This window comes from Equus quagga, chromosome 15 (assembly GCF_021613505.1).
Source record: "Equus quagga isolate Etosha38 chromosome 15, UCLA_HA_Equagga_1.0, whole genome shotgun sequence".
NCBI lineage: Eukaryota > Metazoa > Chordata > Mammalia > Perissodactyla > Equidae > Equus > Equus quagga.
Genome location: NC_060281.1, coordinates 64,062,254 through 64,079,268, shown reverse-complemented (window position 1 = coordinate 64,079,268; position 17,015 = coordinate 64,062,254). Strand labels below are relative to the sequence as shown.

The 17,015-nt window shown below is 58.9% G+C and overlaps 1 protein-coding gene across 1 annotated transcript in view; it reads left to right on the top strand.

Annotated features, from left to right (window-relative positions):
• Window positions 1-17,015, top strand: part of FBRSL1 (fibrosin like 1) — a 99,091-nt gene that overhangs the window by 10,596 nt on the left and 71,480 nt on the right. The window contains exon 2 of the mRNA XM_046641012.1: window positions 5-71. Coding sequence (XP_046496968.1) covers window positions 5-71 — 67 coding nt within the window. The remainder of the gene's footprint in view (window positions 1-4; window positions 72-17,015) is intronic.

Here is a 17,015-nt window from a genome sequence, read left to right as displayed (position 1 = left end):
CCAGCTCGCAGGAGGAGGAGGTCATCGACGGCTTCGCCATCGCCAGCTTCAGCACGCTGGAGGCCTTGGAGGTAGGTGGGCGGCGGCGGGCCGGAGACGCCGCCCCGAGGGCCAGACCGCGCGCCCGCGCCTCGCCGGCCGCTCCCGGGGAACCCGGGCGACCCGGCGGCGCGGGGGCAGGGGGTGTTCGCGTCCGAGCTGCCGGGGAGAAGAATCCCTCCGTGACGCTGCCCAAGCCGGGGGTGTCTGGCTGCACAATCGGGCTTTTCTCAATTGTGTTTCTGTTGCCAAAGTATCACTTTTTCGGCTCAGGCTGTGCTAGGGAGATGAGCACTGCTGGAGTTGGTGGAGGGGTGATAAAATGGATACTTTGAGTTCTTCCTGTTCCTCCCTTCCCGTTGAGGTTTCTGTTTAGACGGGGAGACCCCTCTCGGTGACCCGCTACTTGCTGCGTGGTTAATAGGATGGCAAAAAATATTGCTTGTCTGGCTGCGTTATCATGGACAGTATTTGCTGAGCAAATACTGCCGTTTTTGCCTGAACCCAGTTGAGTGCGGAGGGAAATGAATACTGTCAGAGAGTTGGCAAGTGGGGTGGGTGGGGAGCCGCCTTCTCCTAGAACTGGCCTGGAGAGAAATGCTGGCCAGGCCCTGGTGTCCTGCGAGCCTCAGCCAGCCAGCCCTGCCCCCCTGCAGGGGCCCCATGCAGCACTTCTTTTGGGGGACTAGTATCTGTTGGGCTTGGAGTCCCAGAGACCACTCAGTGAATAGTCTCCCTCCCTTTCTCTTGGGCTTGGGGGCCAGTGGCCTGGGATCCCCCAGTTTCAGAGGCTGAGGTCCCTGCAGTGAGCCCTAACCCTGGGGTCCTCTGGGTCTGGAGAGCCTCAGGGACAGGTTTGCCACTTTCTGTCTGGGTAGGTGGATGTACGGAGGTGGGACGTCTGTGTTAGAGCTTGTGCTTAACCACACAGTCCCCGGGGTCTCCTGTCATGCACACCTGGGGGTCCTGAGATGGCTCCTGGGCCAAAGGGTTCCCAACTAAGACACTTTGGAGGGGTGTGGTGGCACATGTCATGGCTCTGTACTGGGAAGGGGTGGCCCCAGGCCAAGTTTTCTGCCTTTGTGCAAGCCAGGTCCTGCCCTGCACCTTCTGAGAGTGGTGACACCACCCACCTTCCAGATGTGTAACCGCCCTGCCAGGTGGGGGGAAAACAAAACCTGAACTGTGGCCTCCAACGCCCTGCACCCTGCCAGCCAGCCTCTTCCACCCGACTTCCTCCCGCACTGGCATATCAGCCCCTTTTGAGTTCTGCTGCCTCAGGGCCTCCGTACCTGCCGTTCCCTCTGCCTGAGCCCCACTGTTCTCTCTGCCTGGGCCCTTGTTTGGCGCCTTCGTGTCTCAGTACAAATGTCCTTCAGACAGGCCTTCCTCAGCCACTGTCTGAGGCTGCCCCCTCCCCCCCATGTTATTTCACATACTTTCCTTCCTGTCAGTTACCTCTCTCTCTGAAGCTGTCTTGTGATTTACTTGGTCTCTGTTGTTTTGGCGCTCTCCCCGCCAGAACTTGGAAGCTGGAAGAGAGCAGGCATCATGTCTATTTTCTGTGTCCCCTGTGGGGTCCCAGTGTCCTGTACACATTTGTGTTGGGAGCGAGTGAATGAGTGAGAGGAGAAACCGAAGTTCAGGAAGGCTGCAGCTAAGGTCACTCAGCATGCCCTGGTGAAATAGGCCTGTTGGGTCCACGTGCTGCCTGCAGTAGCTCTGGCTGTAACCCTCCTGCATCGGGGGCACTGGAAGTGCAGCCTTAGGTTTGGGGGCTTCTGCAGACTCAGAGCAGCACTGGCCGGGTCATAGTGAGACTGAGCCTACTTTCTGCTTGGCATTCACACAGCCACGTCACCTGGGGCTGCTCCATGTACCTTTCTCTGACCTTAGCTGGTGGGGGTCTGCATGCCTTGGAAAGTACAGGGTTTCTGGACAAGTCATAACTTCTAGATCAGCACTCTTGTTTGGCCTCATTTCTTGCTAAAGCTTAGTGGTTTTCCCCCAGATTTCGGATAATTCAGAATGATGTGGATAGTGACAGCGTGCAGTGAACGTGTACTCTATCAGGCACTGTTCTCAGCCTGCTTGTCTCCGCTACACAGAGGGGGACACTGAGGCCCAGCACCGTGAGTGTCAAGGCCCCAGTCTGCCTGGTCTCAGCTCTGCCAGGCCCTCACGAGTCTGTCTTGGCTTGCATGTGAGACATGAGCTGCCATCCCCAGAGCGTGAACAAACAAACGTCACATGTAGACCTGTGCAGGAGGTGGGACCTGCACAGAGAACATTGTCAGTGTGCCGAGAGTCCTCCTCCTTACTTTTGTCCTGAAGATGCAGGCCCCCCACACTGGAGGCAGGTACCCCTTCATCCCCCCGCACCTGCGTCTGCCCCGAGGGAGACCAAGTCCCTGCCTCTGGGGCAGCTGAGAGGATCACAGGCCACTTCTGTTAAGTGCTGCAGACGCAGCAGGAACTCCATAATGTGGCAGTGGTGTTGTCAGCTGAGGAGCGGCCCGCCGCGTCTGGCCTGGCCCAGGGTACATCCGCAGCCCCGGCACGGAGTGATCTCCACCAGAGTCCTGGGTTGGATGGCCAGAACCTGGTCTCCCAGTTGGGGGTGTACAGAGGCCATGGCTAGCCAGGGGTCACACACCTGAGCCCTGGTCCCCTGTTAACTTTTTGATACTCCATTTAACAGGGTAGGGGCATGAGCAGGTTGCAGTGGGACAGGGGTCTTGTGGGGACAGGGGCTCTCTTTCCTCTGCTCTCACTCACAGGAGCCAGATGGATTTGGGACCGCTGGACAGATGGCTCTTGCTGTCCATCTGGTTCCTGTTACATCTCTGTCTCCTAGGGTGTTGACCAGAGGTGACAGGAAGCCCTTTGGAGGACGGGCGGGGCAGCACTGTGGTTCTCTACCCAGGTCCTCCCGATCCTTCCTCCCCGATGGCAAAGGCAGCCTTCAGGCCTTGGGTCTCCTGGGAGATTCACCTTGTAGGCAGAGCCAGGGCGGGCCCAGCAAACCTACTGTGTGCCTCCGAGTGCTTTCCATCAGGCATGCCTGCGCTACGTGCACCGGCCCTTCCCCTGTGTGTTCTGTGCTGGAGACGCGTATGCTGCTAGCACCTGGCGGAAACCACCCATCTGGGTTGGCGTCCATATGATTCCTTGTTAATTTGCCTTTCAAACAGCAAAACTCTTTCCCCTGGCTCAAAAATCAAGCTTTATGAAAAGCTATATCCTGAAAAAAGTTTCAGCTCCAACCTCAGCCTCCTCCAGTCACTACTCTCGCCGCTCCTGGCCTTTCTGAGCTCATTGTGCAAACGTAACCACAGACGTGTGGTCTGTGCGCACAGGTCTGTGTCCTTGCTCTTTGGTAGAAGGATAGGGTCACTCACCACATCTGTACACATGTCCGGGAGGGTATACCCGGGAGTAAAGATGGAAGGGAAAACACCCAAAATTCTAGCTGAGTGGACAGGTGGCTTCCTTTCTCTAATCCTCCTGTTTTCTACACTGATCAGCACCTGTTACTTTGATAATCCACAGAATGTACACCTAAAACCAGACTCAACCTGCTACATGGAGTTGTCCTTGAGAAACCCCACCCCTGCCTCCCCAGGACCACATCAGCAGGTGAATGGCTGTGCGTGGAGGGGTGGGCCTGGCCTGGCCTGGCCTGGCTGCGCCGCCCAGCCCCCAGCCTTCGGGGCTGTCCAGGGGCGTGCTGTGCATTTCTGCTAGAAATGACCGAGTTCTTCCCAGACGCAGGTGGGACCCTCGGGCTGAGGATGTGAGCCTCAAGGCAGCTGGTGGAGGTGGCCTTGGTCCCAATGGACGATGGCCCGCTGCAGGTCTGGACATAGTCCCTTTGGAGGTAGGGGTGCCAAGTCTCCCCCTGCCCTGGGCCACGTCTGGGAAGCTCAGGGCTGGTGGCGTCTCTGGGAGTGTGTTTGACGTCCCCCAGGGGTAGGGGGACACAGTCTCTGCTGGCTCTGGGCACTTAGGGCTGTGCATTTGGGGAGTTAGGATGCATCCCTCCTGCCCCGTGTGCAGAAGCACATGCTGCCAGGCTTTCCTTTGAGGGCTTTGATCTGGGGAGCCATGTGCCTAGCCCATCCCTCTGACAAGAAGTCAGGACTGAGACCACTCAGTCAGTTGGGCTCCATGAGGAGAGCCAGTGGTGGGAGAAGCCTTCACCTTGAAGAATGTCTGAGCCTTGGGGCCAGAGCACCACCTCCAGACTGCCTCCTACTCTCTAGATGGGGAAACTGAAGCGCAGAGAGGGGAGTGCTTTGCCCGCAGTCTTGGATGAGAGTGTGGCGCCAAGCCTGGAACCCTCCAAGGATGGCACTGCGTTGCTCCCCCATCCCCCCAAGGGCCCACAGCTGTCAGGGCTGGGGAGTTGGAGCAGCTCCCTCCAAGGGGGATCCCGCCAGTGGGTGAAAGCAAAGCGATTATGTGGCCCCCTTGTCTGCGTGGGTGTCCACCACTCTGGGGCAGCAGCAGTTTTGCTAATTGTGGGTTTGGAACCTGGGCTGGGGTCCCTGCAGTGTCACCATCTCCTGTTTTGTGAGTCAGTGCCCTGTTGTAGGGGAGACAAGCATGTTGGGAGCAGTGGTGACAACGATGGCCACCGAGGGCACTGTCCTGAGGGCTCTCTGTCCTCACACTCCCATTTTCTAGATGAGGAAACTAAGGCCAGGGTGTGAAGTCCTCGTCCAGGATCTGCCCACCGCAATGCCAGTCCACAGACACTGCAGATCTTTACCCAGACTTGGGCTGCATCTTCAAGATGCTCTTTGCGGAAAATCTGAGCTTGAGTGGAGGGAAGGGTGGTCCACAACGTTAGAAGGGACAGCCTTGGATAGCCTTTTCCTGGGCTGCAGGAGCAACAATAGGTGCCCTTTGCAGTTCTGGGTTGGCTACCTGACCTGTGGGAAAGGCTGCCCTCTCTGAGTGCCATGGGCATTGATGTGGGTCTGCAGAGCCTGTGGCCATGTGCACAGGTTGGGAGGGGTCTGCTGCATCACCCACCATCACCACACATCCATTGTGGGCGATGGGGCCTCAGGGCGAATGCTCGCATGATGTGGCACAGGGCGGTGGAGGCAGCTGTGGTCCTGATGGACAGTGGCCATGTGTCTGCTGGCCAGTTCATTGGCCCTGCCCACTCCTGGGCACAGGTGAAGGTCTCAAGCCCCATGTGGGTGGGCAGGGGCCATCTCCCAGGCTCCGTCACCCCACCCACACCCCTCTGGCTAGAGGTTGTCTGTGCAGCACTTGTGGACTCCTGCCCACACTATGCTCCAGCACCTTCGAGGGCCGTGTGGTCCTGATGGCAGTGAGGATGGCACACCCCTCTCTCTGTCTTCCCGCTTCCACCCGTCTGCTAGGTGTCTGGAGGCTGCACTGTGCCGGGAGTAGAGTGCCCAGGAGTCGGACTATCATGATGCCCCACAGTTGGCAGCCTCACCTTCCCATGAGTCTGTTTTGCCCAGGAGGGGCTGCATGGGCCATGAGGGGCTCCCCAGTGGCAGTCCACAGCCCTCCTTTCTTCTGGCCCCACTCTGACTTTCTGGACGGAGTTTTGGGTCCAGAGTGTGCATATGTATGCTGTGTATGTGTACATGTGTGTGTGGTGGTGAGTCTATGTCCCAGATATGTGCATGCATGTGTGCATGTGTGTAAATACATGTGTGTGGTGGGGCCCTGGCCAGGCACATATGTGGTGTGTGTGTGCTTGGGGCCTATGTGAGTCTCACCCCCCCCCCCACCCCTGCACCCCCACCCATTTCTGCCTATTGCTATGTGCCCTGTCTGGACACCTGGCCCTGACCCATCCAGCCTGCCCAGACCCCTTCTGGGCAGCAACTCCGTGGCCTGGACCTGACCCCTCGGCCACACACGCAAAGCCCCACCCAGGAGCTCTTAGAAGGGCCTCACTTCCTCCATCTGTTGTCCTGGGTCTGCTGCAGAAGGATAGTCACTCCCACCTTCCCACTTACTGAGCTGGCCCCTGTCCCTGCCCCTCCAGCTTCTTGGGCTTGTCACTTCTTGACTCTGAGCTTTCAGTTCAGTAGCCCTGCCCTTCTGTGGCCCCTCTGTCTCCACCCCTGCCCTTGGCTCCTGCAGCTCCAGCCACACTTGCCCCCTGAGGATCCTCGGACACACATGTGGGCATGCTTCCAGCCCTTGCCATCTGCTCTGCCCCCCACCTGAAAGGTTCTTTCCTCAGGTGTTGGGTGACTTGCTCTCTCCTCTGTGTCTGGGCCACGGCGTCCCCTCCTGGCTTATCCTCTCGGCTCTCATCCCTGGCAGGTTAGACCCTCTGTCCCTTGTTTCCCCCAAGAGGACTCAGGTGGTATCAGTTTGCTATCCAATGTCTCTCCCCACCCAGAACCTCCTCATGCACATGGTTGTATCCAGAGGGAAACTCCTAGACCCAGACTGGGGTGTCTGTGTGGCTGTGTGCCATTTTTGTAGGGTTTTGATAAGTGGTGAGGCATTCACCCTTCCAGAGGTGGTGCCAGGCCTGTTCCCGGCTGAGGTCTGCGCGTTTTGCTGACTCCTTCTGCCTTACGTCTTGGTCGCCGTTTGCTGAGAGGTGGCTGTCGTGCATATAAGGAAGCCATCTCTCCCCTCTTGTTTCTACCTGGGTAATTTGTGGAACTCCTGTTGGTTCTGACAGCTTCCCGGTAGAGCCTTAGGATTTTCCTCTGGCCACCATGGCATCTGCTGGAACCGCAGTGTTGTCATTGCCCGTCTCCTTTCGTTTCTTGTGGAGTCTGTCAACACTTCCAAAGCGCTGGGTGGGTGCCCCACCCCTCTAGTGGGCCTCTCCTGCTGCCCCTCCACTTGGCATGTGCGTCCTTTCACACGGACACTGTGTCCCTCCCAGGAAGCATCTGGCCCCGTGTCAGAAGTGGGCAGTGGGCCTCACTCTTGCCCTGTGTGATGACGATTGTTTTCCTTCCCTGGACCCGGTGATGTTGCGATGTCCCTGAGTTCCGGAACCAGGCCTGCCTGGCTGTGGTAGCAGAGTCTGGCTTCAGGTCGCTTTGCTGATATTTTAGTTGAGATTTTTGGCACTGTGTTCCTAAGTATTTAGTCTGAGGCTATCTTGTGTGTGCTGGTTCTGCTGCGACTTTTCCTGCGCTCTGGAACAGTCAAAACGGCCTGCGAGTTGTCAGCTCCTCTCCCACTTGGAAAGAACTCTTGAGGCCCCCGCTGTTCCAGCTCCGTTTGCCAGTGGCCAGTGAGAGACTGAGTCAGCTCCACTCAGCTGGGGAGGCAGGTAATGAATAAAGAAACTAGAGGACCAGCTGGCTGGAAGCAGGGTCAGCAGGGTGGTCCCCCCAGAGCAGGCCAGCCCGGGATGGGAGCCGCCAAGGGGCTGCCTGTGGCTGGCAGGTGGTGAGGCCTTGGGCCCTGTCTGTCCCCCTACACCCACCCCATTCTGTTTAGGTGGGCAGTGGCCACCTTGTGGAGGGAGGACGCTGGAGGCTGGAAGCCACACCCACTGTGGGCGTGGGGGTCATGGGCTGAGGGCAGCCAGAGTGGCAACAACCGCACACAGTGACCTGGCAAGGCGCCCACTGGGGGCCTTGACTTGGGTTCGTTGGCTCTGCATGGAGCCCCAGGAGGTGGGGGCCATGACCAGTCCTCTGGAGATGAGGAAACCAAGGCCCTGGGCCTCTGCGTCTTGTCCAGGGCAGAAGGACAGCTGGTCAGGGGCAGGGCTGAGGCCCCCTGCCATGGTCACACCGCCTAGGCTGTGATTGACTGCCTGTGCTCCACTGCTGAGAACTTTTTGCTGCCCATCTTTGGGGACCGGGGTACCTGCCCTTCCTCGTGGCCCTTGAGGACATGTCTCTGGGTGCAGCCTCCATGAGGCCACCGGGCAGCTGGGCTACCTCCCAGTCAGGTTTTCGAGGCTATGGGTTACATCCCCAGGCCGCCTCCCTCATGCGGCCCCTGGTGGTTCCCGCTCGCCCAGGCAGTTGCTCGGGATGGTCTCTTGTTGTCTCTTGCTTGTTGGGGCCCAGGCTGTGGTGGCCCTGGGGTAGGCCAGGCTTGCATGTGGGGCTACTGAGCCTCTCGAAGTGACTATTGGCCCGCAGGGAATGCTCTGACTTGTTCCACCCTCCCTGACTCACTGAGCATTTAGTTAGCACCGGCTGTGTGCCTGGCCCTGTGCCTGCCATGAGGTTTGCTCCAGGCAGAGGAAGCAGATAAGTAACTAGACTGGCAGGTGCCTGGAAGGAGGTAACGGGCTGTCATGATGGCGTCAGGGGCGCGGGAGGAGGCCTTGCAGGCCAGGTGGGTTCTGGGGAGGTGCCCAATGGGGACCAGCCTGGGAGGATGGCGGGACCAGGCAGGGCTTTCAGGTTGGGACGCATGGAGAAGGTCGATGGGGTCATCAGCAGAGGGGCGGCTGGGCTGGGGTGGTGGGCAGTCACTGAGGTCACTGAGGCACTTTCTCCCTTAGGAGCTAGAATCTGAAACCCACATGGTACCGACTGCTTTGGGGACTCAGGGCAATTGTGATATTTGGTTCCAGTTCTGCGTGGAGAATGTTCCGGTGGCCTGGTTTGCCCAAGTAGTTCGAGAAAGAAAACTGGCCAAAGAGTTCACAGCTTTATTCGGCTCACCAGGACTCTGTACCGGGCTTCTGTTTGAAGCTGCACGTGGGGGAGAGCTGGCTTGGAACCCTGGTGCCCAGCCCAGCAGGTGCAAACCACTCCTGACCCACATTCTAGTCGTGGTCAGTGTGCGTGTGTACGCATGGGGGTGGGTGTCTGTATGTGCGTGGAGGTGTGCACATGTGTGGGGGGCATATACATATATGGGTATGTGTGTATGTGGGGGGTGCATGGGTGTGGGTGTGTATGCATGTGGGGGGTGCACCTGTGGGGTATACGTGCGTGGGGGGGGTGTGGAGGTATGGGGGGGGGTACATGTGTGTATGTGGGGAGAGACACCGTGGCAGAAAGCCCAGGCTGTCCTGTCCAGGGGGTGCATCCTTGCCCCACAGGCTGCTCTGCTCAGACCCCACCTGGCAGAATCTCAGTGGCCCTGGCTCTGCTTCTGCCTTGGAGCACCATTTTGAGGCAAATGCTGCCCGCTGGACTCTGCAGACAGCAGGCACAGAGCTGTGCACACTCACCTGGCTGCTGGCACCTCTGGGCCCCAGACAAGGGAGGGTTCTCTGGTGAGCTTGGTGTCAGTGGACAGTTGTGGGGAGTAGAGCAGCTATGTGTGTGAAGCACACATGTGGCCCTTTTGGGCCACCACCACTCACACCCCATTACCAGGGGGGAGTGGAAGGCCAGAGCCTGACCTGATCTACAGTGATGCCAAAAGTCACAGAAATAGGAATGGTGGCAGACGGGGTCAAGGTCAGGGCAAATTCATGTCTCCTCCATGCGAGGCAAGGCATCAGCTCGCTTCATTCTCCCAGCAGCCACTGCAGCAGGAGCTATGCTGTTCCCATCGTATAGACAAGGAAACTGAGGCACAGGGGTTCAGTCACTTCTTGAGTCTACACGACTGGAAGAGACATAGCAAAGGATTGGAACCAGGCATAGGGTGTGAGTCTCTGCTGTACCTCAGGGGGACTGGGGTTGGAAGCCATGGGGAGAGAGTGGCGGGGTTCCCACCCATCAGGCCTGGCCCCACCTGTCCAGCCTGGCCCCACCAATCCAGCCTGGGTTCCACTTGTCTGGCCTGGCCCCACCTCTCTGGCCTGGGCTTCAACTCTCTGGCCTGGGTCCACATGTCTGGCCTCCCTGACATTCCTGTCCTTTGAAGTGACCTCATAGTTTCACTCTGAGTCAAGTTGGTCCCATGGGCCCTGTTACCCCACTGGGCTGGTGGATCCCTGGTGGGGCATCCAGACCAGCCTCCATGGGAGCCCCAGCCCTGTATGGCTGTCAGCCTCATCCTGTCTCCTCTCCCTGGTCCCCATCCCACTGGTCACCCTGGATCCGACGTGTCATACCACCTCGAGTACCTAGCAGCTGCTGCCCTCCCTGCAGACACCCTCCAACCTCTGGGGAGCTGTTCATGCTCATGAAGGCTCAGGGTTCTGCTCTCAATAAGAGCCAGAGTCCCTTTAGGGACTCTTGGGTCTGCCATGACCCCCATCACCTCTCTGACCTTATCTGCTGGAGCTGTCCTCTCTGATCCCTGGCCCCAACCCCATGTGCTGGTCCTGACTCCAGCAGGTCTCTGGCTGACCCTTGGCTAATGCTCTTCCCACACACTGTGTGGCCTGTGCTCAGTGCTTAGCTCTCCCTGTAGCCCCAGCAGGGATTTGTCAGACAGGAATGCATGTAGACCCATTTCTTGGATAAAGCCAGGGGCTCCTGGCTCCTGAGATCACATCTTTGCCTGGCCCAGATCCCCCAGGAGCCCCCTGTCTGTCATCCACGTAGTAACCTTTGTTCCCAGTGAGGCCTGGCCCTGACCATCCCCTCACCTCATCCCCGTGTCCCAGGCACACCTGCCTCAGGGCCTTTGCACCTGCTGTGTCCCTTCCCAGCACTCTTTCCATCTCCCAGGAGCAAAGTCAGCATGCTTCCTCTGAGGCCCTTCTGGCCAGCTGAGGCCAGTGAAGCAAGGGAACCCTGGCTGGACACCTAGTTCAAGTCAGCTTCTCTTCTTCCTCACCACATGGCCCCAGGCAGCCCTGCCTGCTCTGGGCATCAGTTTCCTCATCTGGGGATGGACTGATGAGGTGAAAGTGCCTGCCTCATGGCCCTGTGCCCCTCCCTGTCTCCTCTTTGAAGCCCTTCTCTCAGTCGATCCTATGGCTTGTTTCTCTTTGTCCCCCCGGCCTGGACAGAAGCAGGCAGGAGATGCTTCAACAACAGCGGCTGTGGCTCCTGGCCTTCCTGGGCGGCTCCCCCTGGGGGGCTGGGCAGACCGGTTGGCCTGGTGGCCTCACCACATGTGACAGCTGAGCAGCAGCTGCACAGGTCCCAGGGACAGAGGGGGATCTCTCAGGGCGGCAGGCCTGAGGCCAGCTCTGGCAGTCGTGAGGGCTGCTGGACTGGGCTAAGCTGCAGGGGTCGGTGCTCTGACCTCTCCCTCGGGCATCATGGGCCGAGAGGCTGGGAGGGGTCTGGGCAGAGCCTGACCTCAAAATCTGATTGTCAGGGCAGCGGCCATGAACAAAACCCCCAGTCGAGTGGATGGGAGGGTGAGGGCAGCCTGCCAGGTCGGCAGCGGGTGGGATTTGGCCTGAGTCCTGGACGACAGATCTGTGGACTGAACCATGAGCAGCTGAGGGCTACTGAGGGCCTCAAATCCAGGAGGTCCTGGGGGACAGGCCTCAGCCACCCATAGCCTCCTGGCTCCGGATGGGGAGGGGACTCCAGGCCCGGCCCTGTCCAGGGCTGACGTGGTCATCCCGCAGGGCCTCCCTCCCACGCAAGGTGGCAAGTGGAGGGGCGGGCGGGGAGTGAGGTCTCAGATGGGCTGTCCGCCCCACCAAGATGGCCAGCCTTAAGTGCCTGTGCTTGGTGACAAGGGGTGGGCTCAGGCCCAGTGCTGGGGGTGAGGCTCCAGTGCAGTTCCAGGAGTGAAGGGGGCGCTCACCTGGCTGGAGGGAGTGGCCACACCTTTGCCCTGCAGGGTCTGGGGCCTGGAAGGGCTCGGCATCCGGTGAGGGGAGTCAGAGTCTGTTTGCCAGTTCTAGTTCCTTTTCTCCTCCACAGCTGGTTTACTGAAGTGCAGTTGGAGGGTTTATTGGTGCTGCATAGTAATGATGTTTAGGGAGCTAAAAATAGTCATGTGAAATTGCTACAGGAAAATCTATCAGTGGTTTCATGTCAGTGGGTAGTCCAGGGAGAGTCGAGGGGCCTCGTGCTGGGAGTTTCACTGCGGGGCCATGTCTGTCTGTTTGCCACTGTGCACTCACAGGTGTACGCTGACCCCAGGGGGCTGTACAGGTAGATCTGTAGGTGGACAGCGGCCCAAGGCCCCGCCTGGACACCCCCTCAGGATCTCCTTGCTTGCAGCCTCTGTCTTCTTTAGCAATGGTGGGAGCTGCTGGCCCCCCAGGGCTGGCTGGGGTGTCCTGGGGCACCAGTGGACAGAGTACCTGAGGACATGACCCCAGATTCTGGACTACCAGAGTTCATCCTGGCTCACCCCGAATCGTTGTTGCAGCCTTTGCAATGTCTCAGTTTCCCCATTTGCTCACTGGGGTGCTCCTAGCACCTATTTCTGTGGGGTCGCAGTGTGGATCCACGAGCAGCAGCTGGTGACATGCTTGGCCAGCTGAGCGCCCTGGGTGTAAGACATGGGCCCACCACACACCTCAGCCTCATTCCTCCCTGCAGGTCTGCAGAGGCTCACTCGAACCTGTAGCTCTGATTTCGCTCTCTGGGCACAGACCTCCCCGGGCCCTCATTGTGGCAGTTGTCGTTGTTGGGGGTTCCACCTCAGCCCTCACCATGGCCTGAACACAGCTGCTGCCCTAGTCTACAGATGAGGAAACTGAGGGCCCCTGGAGCTCTTGCTGTCCAGGCAGAGCCAGGATTGGGACCCAGGGACAGAACTGTGGCACTGCGTGTGCCCATGTGTGCGTGAAACTCCAAAACCAGCCCAGGCTCCCACAGGGTCGGCATCACAGGCAAAGGCCAGCCCCAGCCATGGGTGCCAGGTGAGGGGTCAGCTCGTGCTCACCAGCTGTGCAGTTCAGTACAGATGAGTCCCACCAACACCCCACACCAGGAACAATTGGGTCCCGTGGTGACCGAGGGCCCCTGGGTTGCGCACCACAGGGTCTACTCCATGAAGCCCAGGGGCATCTGGGGCAGGGCATTGGCTCAGAGTGGGAGTAGCCACTTCTGGACCCCGGTGAGACCTGCTCCTGCAGAATCCTGCTGAGACAGTGATTTTCCTTCCAGGAGAGGGAACTGGCAGGGCTGGCGGCTCAGAGTTTATCCTCTTGAAACTTCAGATGGGAAACACCATCAGCCTCTCCTGGAGCCAGGATGTGTGCGCACATGGCCTCCTGCCTGCATAAGCCAAGAGGAGAGAGCCTGTGGTCTCGCCATCCCCTCCATCTGCACAAGCCCACGCCTGCTGCCTACAGGCTCACCCTCGGCTGGGCTGGGGGTGAGTGGCCTCCCTGCTACCCCGCTGCCTCCAGATGCAGCAGCTCCTGCCCTGGGGGCTCACTCACGCTCCCCCACCCCCTGTGGCCTGCCAGCCTCTGGCCCAGGAAAGCAGGGGCATCTGGCTGTGGCCAGGATGGAGCTAGACCGAGTCCAGGCCAGGGAAGAGACCCAGGCACTGATGTTTCAAGGGTTCTGACAATCTAGTTGGTTTTCGTGTTTTTTTTTTTGTTTTTAAAAACAAATGCTAAAACAGGTTTACAAAAAATGTGATAAATTTTAAGGACTTGTGGTTGACGAATGTGTGCTTTTCACCACACAAGTGATGCAATGACTGGATGTGTCTAGAGAGATGGCCTGCAGTTGCCCTGAGGCTCTTCTAGAACTCTAGAGGGGCCCAGGCAGGACCTGGAGGGAGAGTCTGTCTGCAGTGCCTGGCACCTGGATGTGCGTTTGCCCTGCTGCATCTGCCCTTCCATCTGTCTACCCCATTTGTCTTTTTTCTTCACAAATGCTAGTTAGAAGACAGGTCCCAGCCCAGCTGGGTGTCCCCGTGGGGCAGACTCTTCCGCAAGTTTTATGGTTAGTAATGAAACGGTAACACATTCTGTGTTTGCGCATCCTTCTCAGCACGTGCACACACAGACACCGACAGCCCCGTTCTCATTCCAGGGCCCAGACACCAGAGCTCAGAGCTCATCCCCCAGGCAGTCTCTGTGATTTTACCTGATTGGGTCAGAAGTGGCCCCAGATGGCCCTGGAAGCAGCTCCTGCTCCTACTCTCAGAACCAGTGGCTCCCCTGTAAAAGTGGGGCTAACCCCACAGTGACTTGAGAAGCGCATGCCGCAGGGTCGGGCCACACGGGGGCAGGATTTTCGTTCTGGAGGGAGGTGGCCTATGGGAAACTGGGGGGAGAGAACTTGCTGCTTTCTGTGGCAATAAGAAGGTCTAGGTGGCCTGTGAGGTGCTCCGAGGTGTGGGGGTGCATGCTGTGTGCATGTGGGAGTCAACAGGCTGAGTGTCAGGGCCAGGGCAGCGTGGGGCCCAGGGGCCTGTCCAGTGCAGCGACAGTACAGAGAAGGGTCTGGCAGAGATACACGTCCTGCTCAGGGACTCTGCCCCAGCCCACTGCCCAGGCTGTGGAGGCTGGGGGACGGGGGGGAGAGGGAGCGGTGTGTGAGTGCACATGTCAACATGTGCTTGTGTGTGTGAGTGTGCATGTGCATGGACACGTGCATGGTGGGGTGCCTTGAAACCCCCGCCCCCTCACCGGGCTCGCATCCACCTCAGGTGGTGTCTGCACTGCCCTTGGCATGGTAAATGCTGTGTGTCGACCTGGTTGAGTCACGGGGCCACACGTTTGGTCAGCCATTGTTGTCGGTGTCTGCAAGAGTGTTTCTAAGTGAGGTTAGCATTTAAATCTGTAGACTGAGTAAAGCAGCTGGCCCTCCCCATTGTGGGAGGGCCTCACCCAGTCTGCTGAAGGCCTGACCAGAACAAAAATGCCCACCTTCCCCCAGGTAAGAGGGAGCTCTTGGGGCCGGCCTGGTGGTACAGCGGTTAAGTTGACACATTCCACTTCAGTGGCCCAGGGTTCGCCAGTTTGGATCCCGGGTGTGGACCTACACACTGCTTGTTAAGCCATGCTGTGGCAGGCGTCCCACATATAAAGTAGAGGAAGATGGGCACGGACGTTAGCTCTGCCAGTCTTCCTCAGCAAAAAGAGGAAGATTGGCGGCAGATGTTAGCTCAGGGCTAATCTTCCTCAAACAAAAACAAACAAAAAAAAAGAGGGAGCTCCTCCTGCCTGAAGGCCTTGAACTGGGACATGGGTTTTTCCAGCTTTTGGACTACACCATCGGTCCCCCTGGGTCTCCAGATTGCCCACGGCAGAGCCACAATCGTGAATCCAGCTCCTCATAATAAAGCTCTTTCCTGTACACGCATCCTGTTGCTCTGTTTCTCTGGAGAACCCTGACCAGTATACCCTTACAGCATGTTGCTGAGGTCTTTCTCTGGTTCTCTCCAGCCCTCTGACTGCAATCTGCTGGGCCCTCCCTCTGTGCCATGATGAGGGGCTGGGTCCAGGCGGGGACCCTCAGGGTAGGCAGTGAGGTTCTGAGCTAACAGAAATGCAGCCTGGTGCCCTGGGTCGGGTGGCGGCATCCAGAGTGGACAGGTACAGACTGGGACTTCACTGCTCTCCAGGGCCTGTGTGGGAACAGCCTGTTAGCAATGAGACCTGCCTGGGGCAGGAGGCCCAAAACAGCAGTGAGTTAGAGTGATGGAGCCCACCCTTGTGGGATAGGTGACCAGCAGTGTTGCTGGACCTCTTGGGCCCTAGACTCTGTCTGCCGGCACTCACTTGTCGTGGGGCACCAGGGGTCAGCTAGAGTTAAGGACCCACGTGTGGAAAGCAAGCTGTTGTCTTCACCAAGACTTTCTTGTCACTGCAGAGACAGCCTCGGTTCTCTCCAGGGGAAGCCTGTGGCCATATGCAGGGCCGGGTGCTGACCAGTAGAGCCTCCTGCCCAGCATCCAAGTCCCCGGGAGGTGGCACCAGAGAGGGAGCAGGGAGCTCCTCGCCGCCTCAGGCCTTCGCATGCCCTGCTCCCCGTGGGAGGCTCCCCAGGCCCTGACCAAGGGTCTTCCCCAAGCAGCTCTGAAGGGGCCCCTTCCTTTGCCTTCCCTGCTTGTGTTACCCTCCTGTCTGTTTGGGTGTCACAGCAACTAGCCTGGCAGGCTGGGTCCCTCCTGAGCTGGTCGCCGATGCCTTGAGCCAAGCTGGCATACAGTTGGTACTCACTTCCAGTTTAATGAATGCAGAGATGGAGGCAGCCCTGGAGCCTGGAATTGGCCTGATGCCTGTAGCAGGGTGGGGCTGGGAGGTACTAGGGTCAGCAGGGGCTCTCTGAGGGCATGGGGGAGGAGTGCCCTCCTCGGGCTGAGATGAGCTAGTGCTCTGAGTGGTTCAGAGGAGGCACAAGGGCATTTGCCCAGGGCTCCAGGAGGAGCCACAGAAATGCAGGCGGCCTGTAGGTGTGCCTGGGGTCTGACAGCCCAGAGGGTGAGCGTGGGGAAGGGTCTGTCCTGTGTCCAAGAAGTCAGGTTCCACCCGCTGCTCAGGCGGCAGCCTGTGGAGCTTTGGGCAGAGCCACATGGCTTGGGCTAAGCTGGTCATCGGGGACCTGAATTCCAGGCTGGGGGAACAGCTTTGGCATGGGAGGGTTTCCAGGGTTCCAGGACAAACACCCCGTGTGCACCCTCACTGCCAGCTGACCTTTAGGAGCCCCCAGCCCCACTGGCTCACCCTGCCCTCTCCCTTCCTGCTGCCCCTCAGGGCAGGCCCCCCCCCCACCTCATGCAGGAGGGTGCACATGTCAGCCTTCACTGTCGAGTCAGAGGTCAAGGGGTACTCCAAGCCCCCTGATGAGAGGCCATGGAGGAGCAATCCCTCCCCAAATCCCGCTGTCAGCCCCGGGTCTGTGTGATCATGGGTTTGGACCCCTTAAGGGAGAATCCTGGGAGTGTGGAGGGTCCCACCCTAAGAGAGGAGGAGCCTGCTGCTGCCCCATGTGTGGCTGCAGAGTGGGGTAGTCAGTCAGCCTACAACTGTACGTGGTGGCTCCCAGCACGGGCTGGGGGTCACACGTGGCGGGGCGGTCATGGGGGCTTCTGTACCTGGAAGGACAGCTGCAGTCTGGCTATCCTCGTTGGTGTCCCTCACTAATTCTGGGAATTGTAGGCCCCTCTCACTGGGCAGGAAGAGGGGTATGGGGGACATCTTGAAGCCGCTGCTGGTGCCAGGTCAGAGGACCCCACCTGGCAAGCACAGTGTGTCC